This window comes from Manis pentadactyla, chromosome 9 (assembly GCF_030020395.1).
Source record: "Manis pentadactyla isolate mManPen7 chromosome 9, mManPen7.hap1, whole genome shotgun sequence".
NCBI lineage: Eukaryota > Metazoa > Chordata > Mammalia > Pholidota > Manidae > Manis > Manis pentadactyla.
The window spans coordinates 9,377,957-9,392,093 of NC_080027.1; the positions used below are offsets into that span (position 1 = coordinate 9,377,957).

The 14,137-nt window shown below is 65.6% G+C and overlaps 2 protein-coding genes across 2 annotated transcripts; both read left to right on the forward strand.

Annotated features, from left to right (window-relative positions):
- Window positions 1-2,980: 2,980 nt before the first annotated feature.
- TH (tyrosine hydroxylase) lies at window positions 2,981-10,162 on the forward strand. Its single transcript, XM_036875902.2, has 13 exons — window positions 2,981-3,070; window positions 4,709-4,921; window positions 5,619-5,793; window positions 6,083-6,171; window positions 6,413-6,480; window positions 6,711-6,761; window positions 6,966-7,111; window positions 7,192-7,327; window positions 7,472-7,541; window positions 8,117-8,173; window positions 8,391-8,486; window positions 8,758-8,891; window positions 9,771-10,162. The coding sequence occupies exons 1-13, from the start codon at window positions 2,981-2,983 to the stop codon at window positions 9,928-9,930; spliced, it is 1,485 nt and encodes a 494-aa protein (XP_036731797.1). The 3' UTR covers window positions 9,931-10,162.
- A 2,313-nt stretch (window positions 10,163-12,475) lies between these two features.
- INS (insulin) lies at window positions 12,476-13,363 on the forward strand. The gene is made up of 3 exons (XM_036875789.2): window positions 12,476-12,513; window positions 12,708-12,910; window positions 13,192-13,363. Exons 2-3 carry the CDS (start codon window positions 12,724-12,726, stop codon window positions 13,317-13,319), a joined length of 315 nt encoding a protein of 104 aa, XP_036731684.1. The 5' UTR covers window positions 12,476-12,513; window positions 12,708-12,723; the 3' UTR covers window positions 13,320-13,363.
- Window positions 13,364-14,137: the final 774 nt, after the last annotated feature.

Consider the following 14,137-nt stretch of genomic DNA (forward strand, 5'->3'; position numbering starts at 1 on the left):
TAGAGAGGGCCAGAGGGTGCCCACCAAGGGGCTGGCAGAGCCTACATGCCCGGCCCCTCACCTCCCAAGTGAATGGGCTCGTGGCCCCAGGCTGTCTGGGCAGCCCTCACTCGAGGCTCCCTTTCCTCCCCTCTCCAGCCTTGCCCTCCCTTTAGGGGTCTTTCCCTGCCCAGGGCGGGCCTTGGCAACAGCAGCCCTTTAGATTTCTCCCCCTGCAGTCTGGGCCCTCAGCCGCCCCACCGACACCACTGGGTCCCAGGAAGAGCAGGGTGTTGGAAGTGGCAAACCCTGGCCCGGGAGACCACTCACTTGGGGACCCCCATCCCCTCTGCCGAGCGGGTCCAGAAATGCCTCAGCCATCTAAAGGCAGATACACAGGTGGAGGGCCCAGGCCTCCCCCTGGGAGGCCCAGGTTGAGGGGATCGGCAGGTGGGAAAGAGGGACCTAACCAGGAAGAGGGATGCTGGCTGGGTCGACTGGGGGTCCTCCCAGGTCCCCGACCTTGTGGGATGGAGGGAGTGCCTAGCACACATGGGGCAAAGCAAGGGGTTCGGGGGGCACTCATATGCTTCCAGGAGCCTCGCCCTGGGCCCAGCGTACTCAGCCAGCCCCCTGGTGGGGCAGGTGTGTGGGAGAGGCTCCCAGTACAGAAGGACATGGGGTCAGGTGTGAAGCTGGAGGCCAGAGGTCAGGCCTCCCCTCGAAGGGTGTCCTCAGACTCCCAGTCTCAGCACAGGCCTGGGGCCCTGCTCGCAAGTCGCCTGACCCCAGGGAAGCATTCAGAAAGCTCTGCTCCCACACAGCTTCCTTGCAAGCACTGCTCAGGTAGGCAAAGGAATTAAAAAACAATATTTGTGTCAGCAGAAGGCATTTGCCAAAAGGTTAAATCCACACCCGGCAGAGGCCCGACTCCTGCATGGTATTTAGAAGATAGGTCACCCCCCTGCCCCACGCCTGCTCTGAGCAGGCAGGTAGGCCTGGACCCACATCTCTAAGAGGCCCTGGCAGCCCTCCCTGGAGAGGGCAGTAAGAGCCTCGGGGGGCTTCCAGGAGTAGGCAGCCTGCAACAGGCCACGGCTGGGGGTCGTGCTCAGGTGGGTAGGCTGTGGCCTAGGGCAGTGGACCCAGCAGAGGTTGACCAGCCTGAGGGCAAGCTCTTTGAGCAAATTCTTTCAGGCCATTTGAAGAACACAACCCTAGGGAAGACCTCTGGGCCAGGCTCCAGAGACAAAGGCCATGAGAGCATTGTCCAGGAGCCCAGTCTGGGAAATAAGACAGGCCGGGGCCTGCAGCAGGCAGCTGGAGCCAGCAGGGAGCGTGGTGCTGGGACCCTGCCCCGAGGGCTTTGCAGAGCGGGAGGACCAGCCAGGAGGGGAGCGCAGTGGGGACCACTCCAGGCACAGGACAGTGGAGGCTTGCAGAGTGGATGGTGGCTGAGCTGGGTTTGGTGGGGTGCATAGGAGCTCACCTGGAGAAGGGGGAGGAATGGTATTTCACTCCGGAAGTTTGGGAGCTCCCAAACCCTGGAGCAGGGGCTGGAGCAGTCGTTGAGAAGCTGATGGGGGGTGTTTTCCTTTGCACTGGCCGAGGGCAATGGGAGCCACAGAGGCTGTGCAGCAAGGGAGTGGCATGGCCAGACTGCGTCCGGGGAAGGTCTAGGAGGAGAGGGGTGTGGCTGGTGCTGTGATGAAGAGTGGGCAGTCCCTGGGGGACTGAGAGGTGCTGAGGGGAGGAGGACTGAGTTGCCACGTGACCGGTCAGGGGAGTGCAGACGTGGGAGGGGAGGTCCAGGGCTTCTTCTAGATGGGGGGTGGGAGGGTCCAGTGCATTGCCCCGGGCTGCAGCCTTCAGAGGCTGCCAGCAGGCACACCCCCTCTCTGGGACGGAGCAGCCAGGCAGACCTCCAGGCAGCATCCTGCCCTCTGCACACTGCCATTCCTTGGGTGGGCTCTGGCCAAGACTTGCGCCCAAGGCTGCCCCTGGCAAGAGGGGAATGGTGCCTGGTGGAGGGTTACGAGCAGCGGGGCTTGCCCCTGTCTGCTGCAGAGGGGATCCCCTTCTGTTCCCTGGCCTTCTGGTGGAACGAACCCCAGAGTGGACACTGAGCATGGAGCCCAGGAGGGAGGGCAGGGTTGTCTTAGATCACTGGGGGGCCCACAATCTCAGAGACCAACTGAACAAGGGGCAAGGTCAGTGGGGAGCTTTAGTGAGGGGCAGGAGTGGGGGCCTGGGCCTCCCATGCCCAGGGTGGGTGTGCTCCCCAAACAAGGGGTCAGAGGGCTTTGGGGGCAGCAGACATCTAGGGGGGACCCAGAGGGCTGGGCTGCTGGCAGAGGAGACGGGTGGCAGGAACCATGGGGGCAGTGGCAGGAGCCCCTGAGCCCAATACACCAGTTCCCACCACATGGGAGGATGGGCCCTTCTGGAACATTCCTGGTCCACTGGATGCGCCTGGAGGTTAGGACATAAGGGCTGAGGCAGAAAGCAGGTAACACTCCTGCTGATGGTATCAAATGGAAGCACTGCAGGACCCTGATGGAAACTGGGCGAAGAATCTGCAGGGAAGGCAAATTGCCTCCCGGTGTCTGGACATCTCAGACTTGACCCTGGGCTCCTGCCCTTGGGGGTTTCTGGGCCGTCTGCTGAGATCCAGACTTTTGCCCAACTTGGGGTGTGGGGCCTGCTGCCCCCCGCCCTGCTGAGCACGCCTGCCAGGCTGGGGCTCTGATTCAGAGCAGGGCCAGGACAGACCCTGCCTGGGGGCCTCGTCAGTGGATGCAATTAGATGTAATGGGGCAGAGCCCTCCTCCTGCCTGGCCCTGCTCCCGCCCACCACTCTCCTCCGGCAGCAGAGGCAGAAGAGGGAGGCGAAGGAGGTGGGAGGTGGGAGGTGGGGAACCCAGAGGGATTTTGACGTCAGCCCAGCCTATAAGAGGCTGCCCAGCAGAGGGCCGTGGAGAAGCCCCACCTCGCCGGCATCATGCCCACTCCCAGCGCCGCTGCGCCGCAGGCCAAGGGCTTCCGCAGGGCTGTCTCGGAGCTGGACTCCAAGCAGGCCGAGGCCATCATGGTAAGAGTGGGAATGGACCGGAGCCCAGGGGTGCACCCCGAAGGCTGGCAGGCGCCCCCCAGCTCAGGGACCACACGGCCGGTCGTCTAGGGCTGGCCGCTGGAGTCCTGGCTGAGAGTGTGTCCTCTGCCCAGCCTGCGGGCACCCCTGTGCCTGGCTGTTTGAACCTCGTGGGTGGGTGCTGCTGGGACCAGCGTGTGTTTGACAGTGTCCCAGGCCCTGACAGCAGCTCATGGTGGGGGGTATTGGGCAAGCTGGTTGCCAGGCCCCGGTTCTTTTGGGGAACGCCCAACCGGAGCTCAAGGGGGATCTGGGCTAGGGGGCGGCTCCCCTCCACCACCTGGCCATCCATCCTCCCACCCTCCTGCCGGGCTTTCCAGGTCCCATGTGGCCCTCCTGTCTTGAATCCCACCTCCCCTGCCCAGCAATCCTGAGCCTCCCTGACCACTCGGGTGGTCCTCCAGGCGCTGGCTGCCACTTGGGAGCCCCCACTTCAAGGGGGGCTGTCCTGGGCAGACCCACTGGTCTGGCCCCTCCATGAAACTGGAGAACTGGGGTCTTCTTGGCCAGTAAGAGGGTCCCCAGTCTGTCCTCAGGGGTGCCCTGGAATAGCCAGCTCCCCCACATTCAAGATGTGCTTTCAGTATGAGTTGTTCAATGGAAACAGGGATCGAGTTCTAGAAATTTAATTTGCAGACACCTTTCCAGGGGGCCAGGTGTAGGGTAGAGACCTTCGACCGGGTTCCCAGGGAGCTGCCCTCTTCCTATGGGGGCCTGGGACCCACTGTGCCCCCCCAGGATCTCCCCGGCCCAGGGCTGTGGCTCTGGCTCTGTCCGCCAAGCCATTGGGTTGAATGTGGGGTCAGGAGGGGCTCCTCCCGTGCCTCCCACGATGCTCCAAGACAGGGGGTCACCAGAACCTTCCTGGAAGTTCAGCTCTGAGGGGTAAAACGTTCAGCTCCTCCTCTTCCAGGCCTGGGGGTGCTCATGGTCTTGGGGACAGCTGTGGACAAGGACACCTGTGTCCAGCCAGAGGGTGATGTTTGGCCACATGTCCCTGCTCTGTGGGGAAGGGCTGGGAGGACTGTTAGGAGAGACCCCTCAGTGGGACTGGGTGGGGGTCCCTCCCGGGAGCTGGATGTCACGGCCCCAGGCCCTCCCCAGGCCTCTGGCTGTTGTTCATCTTGGGGGCCGTGGGGCGGCTCTTGCAACCTGAGTCGCAACTCCTGCTGCCTAACCAGGCAGGGTGGGCCCAGGGACGGGGGATGCAGGCAGGGTGGGCCCGGGGACGGGGGATGCAGGCAGGGTGGGCCTGGGACTGAGGGGATGCAGGCAGGGTGGGCCTGGGGATGCAGGCAGGGTGGGCCTGGGACTGAGGGGATGCAGGCAGGGTGGGCCTGGGGATGCAGGCAGGGTGGGCCTGGGACTGAGGGGATGCAGGCAGGGTGGGCCTGGGGATGCAGGCAGGGTGGGCCTGGGGATGGGGGATGCAGCATCTCCCCCAGGTGATTGGCTGCTGGGAGCCATGGCCCCAGCCCCCTCCACTGTACACAGCAGGCCCTTGCCTGTGCCACTGGGCTTCAGCGTCAGACTCCAGGGCAGGGGGACTGGCGCACCCTGTCCCTGCTGTCCCCACAGTCTCCTCGCTTCGTCGGTCGGCGGCAGAGCCTCATTGAGGATGCGCGCAAGGTGCGGGAGAAGGCAGAGGCTGCGGCTGCCTCCTTGGAGTCCAGGGAGGCCCTGGAGGCCACAGCCATCCATGAGAAGGATGGGAAGGCCATGCTGAACCTGCTCTTCACCCTGCGGGGTGCCAAGCCCCCTGTGTTGTCTCGTGCCGTGAAGGCCTTTGAGGTGAGGGTGCTAGATGGGAGCATGGCTGCTGTGTGCACCTGCGGGCTGTTCCAGGGGGAGGGCCCTCTATGGGAGTCAGGCAGGAGCACGGCTGCCCAGCCCCCTGAAGGCTGTGAGGGCAGAAGGCCCCAGGGGTCCTGAGCATGGGGCTTTCACCCTGGGAGCTCTGGGGGTCCCATTGCCCCCACCACACTCCTCACACGCTGGGGCAGAGGCCCCCAAGTGTTGCCCCCACACACTACACCCACCATCTCACACAGAGGTGGGCAACCAGGGAGGTGGGGCTCCCCAGCACCCACCTGCCCCCGGTGGGGCTCCGGCTAATATGACAGCTGGTTGCATTAGCTACTCTGGTTGCACCAGGCCAGGCAGGAGGGAGACTGGCTGGAGCACAGACACCAAAATGACATTACAGCCAGACTCTGAAGCTCCCAAGACGGCCGCGTGGCCCGAGGGCCCGTCAGGACCCGTGTGCCCTGTTGCTGGGTGACAGGAGCTGGTGGTGGAGTGGACCCTTCCCACCAGGCCCCTGGATGCTCAGTGGGGGTCTCAACTTCCTGGCCTTGCTACTGAGGGGCCCAGGACCCACTTCCTAGCCCTGGCTGTGGCCTCCAGGGGTGGGGGCATCAGCTGTGAGGGTGTGGCGCAGGGACCCCTGGTCTTCACCCCTCCCCGTCTCTCTCTCCTGCTCCCTAAGATGTTTGAAGCCCAAATCTTACACCTGGAGACACGGCCGGCCCAGAGGCCACGGGAGGGGGGCCCCCACCTGGAGTACTTTGTGCGCTGCGAGCTGCCCAGCGCCAACCTGCCTGCCCTGCTCGGCTCCGTGCGCCAGGTGGCGGAGGATGTGCGCAGCGCCGGGGAGAACAAGCGTGAGGCTGGCTCCTCTGTCCTCGGGTGCAGCTGTGTGACCCGGAGACGCTGGGGAGCAGAGGCTCCCCACGGGGATCCTGGACCTGACCACGTGGTGCCACCTGGGGGCTTCCTCCACCTGGGGGCTTCCTCCTGCCAGCTCGGCCCTGCTCCCACCCTCCAGGGCCCGCCCACTGCCCCAGCATTCTGCCCTTGGGGGCTGGGCTCCCCTCACCGCCAGGCTCCCCCCCCCCCCCCTACTGCCCCTTCACCTCTCTCAGGCTGCTCTTCCCTCCCTGTTTCATGCAGTCCTCTGGTTCCCAAGGAAAGTCTCTGAACTGGACAAGTGTCACCACCTGGTCACCAAGTTTGACCCTGACCTGGACTTGGATCACCCGGTGAGCCGGTGACCCCACCCCTGGCCTCCTGGCCTTCACTGTGTCCCCCCGTCCCTGCTGCCAGGATGGTGGGCACAGACCCGGGGCTAGACCCTGGACAGGGTGTCCATCTGCTGCCTGGCTCCTCTGTTGCCGCTGAGGGCTGGCTGCCTGCAGCCCCAGACCCTGCGGCAGGTGCCACAGCCCCATCTGGGCTGGTGACGGGGCAGCCTCCTGACTGGCACGCCCGCTCTGCCGTCAGGGCTTCTCGGACCAGGCGTACCGCCAGCGCAGGAAGATGATCGCCGAGATAGCCTTCCAGTACAAGCAGTAAGGCCCCGGGCCCAGACGCTGTCCTGCAGCCTCATGCTGCCCGGGGCAAAGGGGAGGGAAGTCTTTGTCACCACCATTGCCTTCACTGCCACTACGGTCACCAGCTCGGGGTCCCCAAGTCCCAGCTGAGGCCGCCAGTGTGCCAGGGCATTCAGAGGCGCGCCTCCCCCGTCCACTCCCCCCCACTCACCCCAGGGGCTCTGGCTGACTGCTGACCCCCTCCGCAGCGGCGACCCTATTCCCCGAGTGGAGTACACAGCCGAGGAGAACGCCACCTGGTGAGGCCCTGGAGACAGATGCTGGAGAAGGACCTTGGGGTGCGGTGCAGGGAGGGCCCCCCAGAATCCCCGTGGCCTCGAACAGGACCGACCAGACGGGGTGAAGAGGGGCTCCGGAGGCCCTGGGGGTGGTCTGGAGCAGGCACAGAGGTCCGGGTGGGGAGCGGGTGTGGCCACTTGGGGCCCTGAGACCCTCCCCTGCAGGAAGGAGGTGTACACCACCCTCAGGGGCCTCTACACTGCCCACGCCTGCCGGGAGCATCTGGAAGCCTTCGAGCTGCTGGAGCGGCTCAGCGGCTACCGGGAAGACAGCATCCCGCAGCTGGAGGACGTGTCCCGCTTCCTGAAGGGTGTGCTGCGGCGCGGGAGGGGCGGAGCTTGGGGGCCCGGTGCCGGCCCCCCGCGCCCTGACTGCCCGCGGTCCTTGCAGAGCGGACGGGCTTCCAGCTGCGGCCCGTGGCCGGCCTGCTGTCCGCCCGGGACTTCCTGGCCAGCCTAGCCTTCCGTGTCTTCCAGTGTACACAGTACATCCGCCACGCCTCCTCGCCCATGCACTCCCCTGAGCCGTGAGTGTGGGCGGCACGTGCTGCCCGGCCTGCGGCTGCAGGCAGAGGGCCCAGCACCCAGGCCAGGCCTGCCCCCAGTGGAGGACAGAGGGCGGGCGCGGCAGGCGGCTGGCGCCCATCCCAGCCCCTCTCCCCACCCCGCAGGGACTGCTGCCATGAACTGCTGGGGCACGTGCCCATGCTGGCCAACAGGACCTTCGCCCAGTTCTCCCAGGTGTGTGCTGGAGGCTCGGCCAAGAGCCAGACCTCAGCCGAGGGGCTGTGGCCTGGGGCTGGGGGCTGCCATCTTGACATGCCAGCAATGTGTGCGGCCTGTCCCTGGAGCCACTCCGCCCCAGCACCGTGCCTGAGCCCTCTGTGGACTGTGCCCGCCTGAGTCCGCGAGGCTTCAGGGAGACGAGGCGTCCTGCCATGGCGGAGGGGGGTGGGGCTGTCAAGGGTGCTCAGAACCCACTCCTGGGAGACCACCTTTTAAGAATGACGAGGAAAAAGCCCTTTTCCGAGGGTCGGCCCGGTCCCCAGGGCAGAGGGGACAGCTGCAGGAGAGTCCCGGCCTGTGCTGCCACCTGCCGGCTCCCGAAGGAGCAGCGGTCCCCGGCCCTTGCTTGATCCCAGAGCAGCTCTGCGTCCCAGGAGGGTCCCGGCATCCAGGGAGGGTTCCTCCATCTTGGGCAGTGCCCAGGAGCCCCCCAGAGGAGCTGCTGACACTCCCAGTGCCCTCAGCTCATGCAGGTGCCCAAACAATGGGGGCCTGAGCCTCTGCCCCCACTCAGCCTTCTCCTTCCACAGGACATTGGCCTCGCGTCCTTAGGGGCATCAGATGAGGAAATTGAGAAGCTGTCCACGGTGGGTTCCTCCCTCTGCAGGGCCCTGGGGGGTGTGGGTTCAGGAACCCTGGGTTCCAGCCAGGCCCACCTGCACGGGCTGAAGTCTCTGCCTCTGTCCAGGGAAGGTCACCACCACACCGTGACCCCCGGAGCCCAGAAGGCTCTGCCTGGGTGGGGGTGCCCCAGGGCCACGGCTGGGTGCAGCTGGTTCTCACTGGCCTGCCGGCTCTCCCCAGCTATACTGGTTCACGGTGGAGTTCGGGCTGTGCAAGCAGAATGGCCAGGTGAAGGCCTACGGTGCCGGGCTGCTGTCCTCCTACGGGGAGCTCCTGGTGAGACCAGGCCCCACCCCCAGCCTCTCAGGGAGGTTACCCTGGCAGCACCTTCTGGATTTGGGCCTCCCGGGAGGCTGAGCAAGGGCCCACCCCACTGGGGCAGAGGGGAAATCTTGTCTCTGCCCATCCCACCCGCACTGTCCCCAGGCAGGACCCCGGGAGGGGTTAGTGAGCCCACACCCAGAGCCCACCATGGAGTCAGGCCTCGGCACTCTGCCTCTGGGGGCCCAAGGCCTGGGGATCCTGTGACCCGATGGCCCCCCTCCAGCACGCCCTGTCTGCGGAGCCTGAGGTCCGGGCCTTCGACCCTGACGAGGCAGCCGTGCAGCCCTACCAGGACCAGACTTACCAGTCGGTCTACTTCATGTCCGAGAGTTTCAGCGATGCCAGGGACAAGTTCAGGTGGGCTGGGGCCCCAGGGTTGAGACCCCCACTGCACCCCCAGACTGCATGAGCCTGTGAACCCACTTCACAGAGGAAACTGTGAACACCTGGGTGACAACACCCATCCCCAGCAGGACCCTCCCAAAGGTTTGGGCAGGTAGAGACCTGCAGGGTTGGGGGCCTCATCAAAGCCAGGTCAATGTGAGCTATTAGGAGGCAGAGCTTGACCTTTGTAAGAAGTGGGTGTGGGGTCCTTCCCAGCCCTGTGCCCTCTGAACAACCCGGGCATGAGGTGGGCCAGTGGAGGAGGGCCTGGGGTGGTCCAGGGCAGAGTGGGGCACCTGGAGGGAGTGACAGGCTGAGACCTGGTGGTGCCCACCCCCACCTACATGTCCTTGGGAAGGAGCTTATATTCCAGCCAGGCTGCTATTGTCACAGGGGAAACCGAGGCCCAGGGACTGTGTGCCCAGGATGGAGAGGAGGGTAGGGCAGGACCCCCACACATGGTTAGGGACAGGGATGTAACTGGGGCTTTCCAGGGCACACAACCCAGGGAAGTCTTCCTGGAGGAGGAGGCTGGAGCTGGACCCTGGGGAGGAGCGAGGATCGGGGCACAGGGTGGGGCCCGCTTGGAAAGCCTTTTCTCCCCCATCACAGCCCTGGGAGGAGGCCTTGGTGCCCATCCTACCTGTGTGCTTGTGCAGGAGTTTCCAAGGCCCAGCCAGCTTGGAAGGTCCTGGGGGCTCTGGGCAGCCGTGGTGGAGGAGACCCGGACCCTGGCCTCCAGCCTCCATGGGGGCCGCAGACTCTGCCCTAGCTGCCCAGGTCCTCCCTGCCTCCCCAGGGCCCTCCAGGTCCCCACCGCACCCCTGAGGATTTGTGCTGCTCCCTCCTCAGGGGCTATGTCTCCCGCATCCAGCGTCCCTTCTCCGTGAAGTTTGACCCGTACACGCTGGCCATTGACGTGCTGGACAGTCCCCACGCGATCCAGCACTCGCTGGAGGGTGTCCAGGATGAGCTGCAGACCCTCACCCAGGCGCTGAGCGCCATCAGCTAGGTGCAGTGGGCATGGCCCTGGGGGCCCCGGTGGGAGGCCCTGGGGTCTCCCTGCCCCGCACAGCTCCCCAGCCCCTGCCCACAGAGGGCTGGGGCCCAGGGTGCCCCAAGAACCGGCCAGAGAGCCACCCTGCCGGAGGGTGCCTGCCACCCCCACTGCTGCTGCTCAACTCTGCCCGCCAGTGTCCGTGCCCTGCTGCGCTGCCCGTGGCCACCATCACAATAAAAGAATCCTTCTGAGATGCTGCCTGGCCTCTGCGCCTGTGTGCCCCGTTCAGGGCAGCCTGCCCCACAGCCCTGGCCCCTCACGTCTGCTTTCCTCTCTGTTTCCCCCTTGTGGGAGACCTCATGGGGCAGCCCCTGCCAGACAGGAGGCCCCTCTGAGCCTGGATGCCCTGCCCTCCTGAGCCCCCAGAAGCTCTGAGGTGGGGGCCTGGCAGGTGGGAGTCCCAGCTAGGGCTGGGTGGGGGGGGCAGGGCCCAGAGCTATGACAGCTGGAGGGTGGTCTGGGGGCAGGGCCGCAGGCTGGGCCCTCCCCGAAACTCAGTGTCCCCACGAAGAGGAGGATAGAGCTCTAGGGGAACAGGCTGTGACAGCATGTGGAGGAGCGGGGGCCTGAGAGACAGCTGCCTCTGATCCCTGCACCCCACTCCGCCCTGAGCAGGGCCTGGGAGTGGTTCTCTGACATGTGTGCTCACGGAGGTTCAGCAAAGCTGGTTTCCAGACCACCTCTCTGGGCCTTAGAGTCCCCAGCAAGGTGGGTGGGGGCTGGAATCTGGGTGCTGCAAGAGACCCCCAGAACTCTCGCGGGGTCTGGACATGATCCTCCAGCTAGAGCCCCGGAATCCTCCAGGCCTGGCCCAGCCCAGGGGTCCCCTTTCCCACCTTGCCCCTTGGAGAGGGCAGCCTGGGGCTTCCTGGGAGGTGCCTGGCTCCTTAGCTCCTGCAGGGTCGGGGGGACTCCAGCCGGTCTTCCAGGCGCTGCTCACTCCCTCCAGCCACCTCGCCAGGGCCCTGGCTCTAGGCTCTTAGGATGTCAGTCCTGACAAACTCCTACTCATCTGTCAGGACCCTCGCGGGCAAAGCCTTCTTCCCCAGCCCTCCCTGGCAGTCTGCTCCCCCATCACCTATGCCTCAGGTACCTTTTCTAAGCCCAGCCCTCCAGGGCCCACATCCCTTCTGCCCCTGAAACCCCAACTAGGGCTGTGAGCTTCACTGCCCCACAGCCCTGGCCCCTCACGTCTGCTTTCCTCTCTGTTTCCCCCTTGTGGGAGACCTCATGGGGCAGCCCCTGCCAGACAGGAGGCCCCTCTGAGCCTGGATGCCCTGCCCCCCTGAGAACCAGCCTGTATTGAGCCCCCAGAAGCTCTGAGGTGGGGGCCTGGCAGGTGGAAGCCCTGAGCTTCACTGAGGCCCTGGGGAAGGGCTGGTGGCTGGCCTCACCTTCTGGCCTTATGCACCCCTGGGTTCTGTCCTCACCTGAGCACCCCTCCAATCTGGCCTCCTGCCCCGCACACCCCTCTCAAGAGACTCCGAGGTCTTCCCTGGGGTTGGGAAGAGACTGCAGAGGGACTACAGGGCTTTGTGACAGCCTGGCACCCACTCTCCTCAGAACCCCGCCCAGGGGAAGCCTGAGTTCAGGGCAGTGGGCCTGGTCCTGAGTGGTGCCATGGCTCCAGGACAGCACCTGGGCCACGGCTCTTGGCTTACTGGCTGGGGTCTGGGGTCTGTGCTGGAGCCAGGCCACAGGACTCCCCAGCTGCTCCCGCCCTGGGGCTGCAGTGAGATCGGGGGAGGCGGAGCTCGTCCTTTCCTCCTACCTCTGGCCAGGAGGCGCTCAGAGGCGGCAGGGCCAGGGAACTGGGCCCCTGTCCAGGCAGCTGGGGACACCACAGGGGATCGGCCCATATGACAGCTGAGGAGGGCTATGGTGGGGCCGGGTCTGGGAGAGGTCAACACCGGGGAGACAGGCATGGGCTCTGGTGGGGGTGCCATGGGGCACCTGGGCAGGACATGGTTGGGGCCACGTCCACATAGAGGGGTCTGCCATCCCCACATTGAAGGTGATGGCCACACGGCCGGCGGCCCCCACGTTGGCCCTCCGTGCTGCAGCCCTGGGGCTGGGGTCTCAGCGGGTGCGGTGGGGTGTGGCCGTGAGCAGGGGCCACGCTTCCTCTCGTGGCCCCCACCCCATGGCCTTGGACCATATGTGGGCCTTGAGGGTGACAGAAGTCGGGACCATGGAGGGAAAGCCACCCCTCCCTGGTCTAATGTGGAAAATGCGGGGCAGGCAAGGCCCCTGGGGCTTGGGGCTGGGGAGGCGATTGCCCCCAGCTGCGAGTGGGGCATGCAGGCCACTGGCTCCTCATTAACGCTCTAATGACCCCGTGGCCCCAAGAGGTGCTGACAGCAGAGGTGATGTTCCCGCGGGCCTTCACCGGGGAAATGATCCAGAAATTGCAGGCTCAGCCCCCGGCCATCTGCCACCCCCAGTTGCCAGGTGGGGGGCTATAAAGCCAGCAGGGCCCCCCAGCCCTCAGCCCTCCAGAACCAGCTGCATTTCGAGGCCGCAGTCAGCACGCAGGTCTGTCCGGGGGGGCTTCACATCAGCCTGGGGCTGAGGCTGACCACTGGGGGGTCAAGGGCATTCTGGACCCCAGACCCCACCTCTTAAGGACAGAAGAATGTGGGCTCCTTAGAGCATCCAGGGGTGAGCACAGGGTGGGGGACCTGGGCGGGGCACGTGTCCCTTGGCGCTCAACCCTGCGAATCTCCCAGGTCTCCGACCCCTGCCATGGCCCTGTGGACACGCCTGCTGCCCCTGCTGGCCCTGCTGGCCCTCTGGGCGCCCACTCCGGCCCAGGCCTTTGTGAACCAGCACCTGTGTGGCTCCCACCTGGTGGAGGCTCTGTACCTGGTATGCGGGGAACGTGGCTTCTTCTATACACCCAAGGCCCGCCGGGAGGCTGAGGACCCGCAGGGTGAGCCCCGCCATCTCCCTGTGCCCACCCTGCTCCCTAGCTGGCACCAGGGGGCATCGGGCAGGACTTTCAGGACAGTGACCACCCCCCATCACATCCTAAACATGACGTGCGCCTTGGTCAGTGCCGGGTACCAAGGGCCCCTGTCCCATTCCCGCTAGGGCCCTGCTCTGGGCAGATGCGGCCACGCGGGGCTCTCCTGGGGCGGAGAGGGCACGGCAGGTGGGGATGGGGCAGGCAGGGACGCCGCCCCTGATGGCCCCTGCCTCGCTCTCCTGCAGCGGCCGAGGTGGAGCTGGGCGGCCTGCAGCCCCTGGCCCTGGAGGGGCCCCTGCAGAAGCGCGGCATCGTGGAGCAGTGCTGCACCAGCATCTGCTCTCTCTACCAGCTGGAGAACTACTGCAATTAGGGTGCCCTTGGCCCCCCGTGACCCAATAAACCCCTCAGATGAGCCTTGGTCGTGTGTCTGTGTGGCGGCGTGGGGTCCGAGGCGCTGGCTGGGGAGGGAGCCGGGCAAGGTTGGGCATTTGCTGGCCCACCTGGTGGCTATGGGGCTCCTGTCCGGAGACCCCCTTTCTGTTCTGTCTCACGGGCCCCTCCAAACTTTCCCCATGCTCACTGGGTGCCACAGGCACTCGGGCAGCCTGGACCCAGGGCACACAGCAGAGACCTCTAGGTGACAGGCTCCTGTCAGCTGCCCGCTGACCCTGCCCTGGGCACTGGGAGCCTCTACAGACTCGACTGCTCCAGGACTGGACAGAGAAGTGCTGTGGGGGTCTCTAGGATGCTGGGGAACTGGGGGCTGGCTGACACCCCTAGTTCACAAGCCCTGAGCTCTCAGAGTCCCAAGAGAGCTTTTCGAGGTAAGGGAATGAGAACACCCCAGTAATTGCCCCACCCAGCCCAGCGAGCCTCTGCTTTTAGGGCTGTTTCAGACGGAGGCCCTGCGGAATAAAGCGGCTGGTCACGGGGAGGGGACACAGAGGGCATGAGAGACTGCCCGAGTCTGGGCCTCTCTCAGGCCCCCCACCATGCCCAGCTCTGGGTGTGCCCAGCCGCAGCCCCCAGCCGAGATCCAGCCACAGGAACCCACCAATGCCCTGGAGGAATCGGGGGGCCAGACGGCCCCTGTGAGCTGGGGGACAGACTCTGCAGGCTGCAGGCACTGGGCAGGGGCCTTAGACCCAGCCCTTGGGGGCCCCCGGCTGTGTCCCTGATGAGGACTAC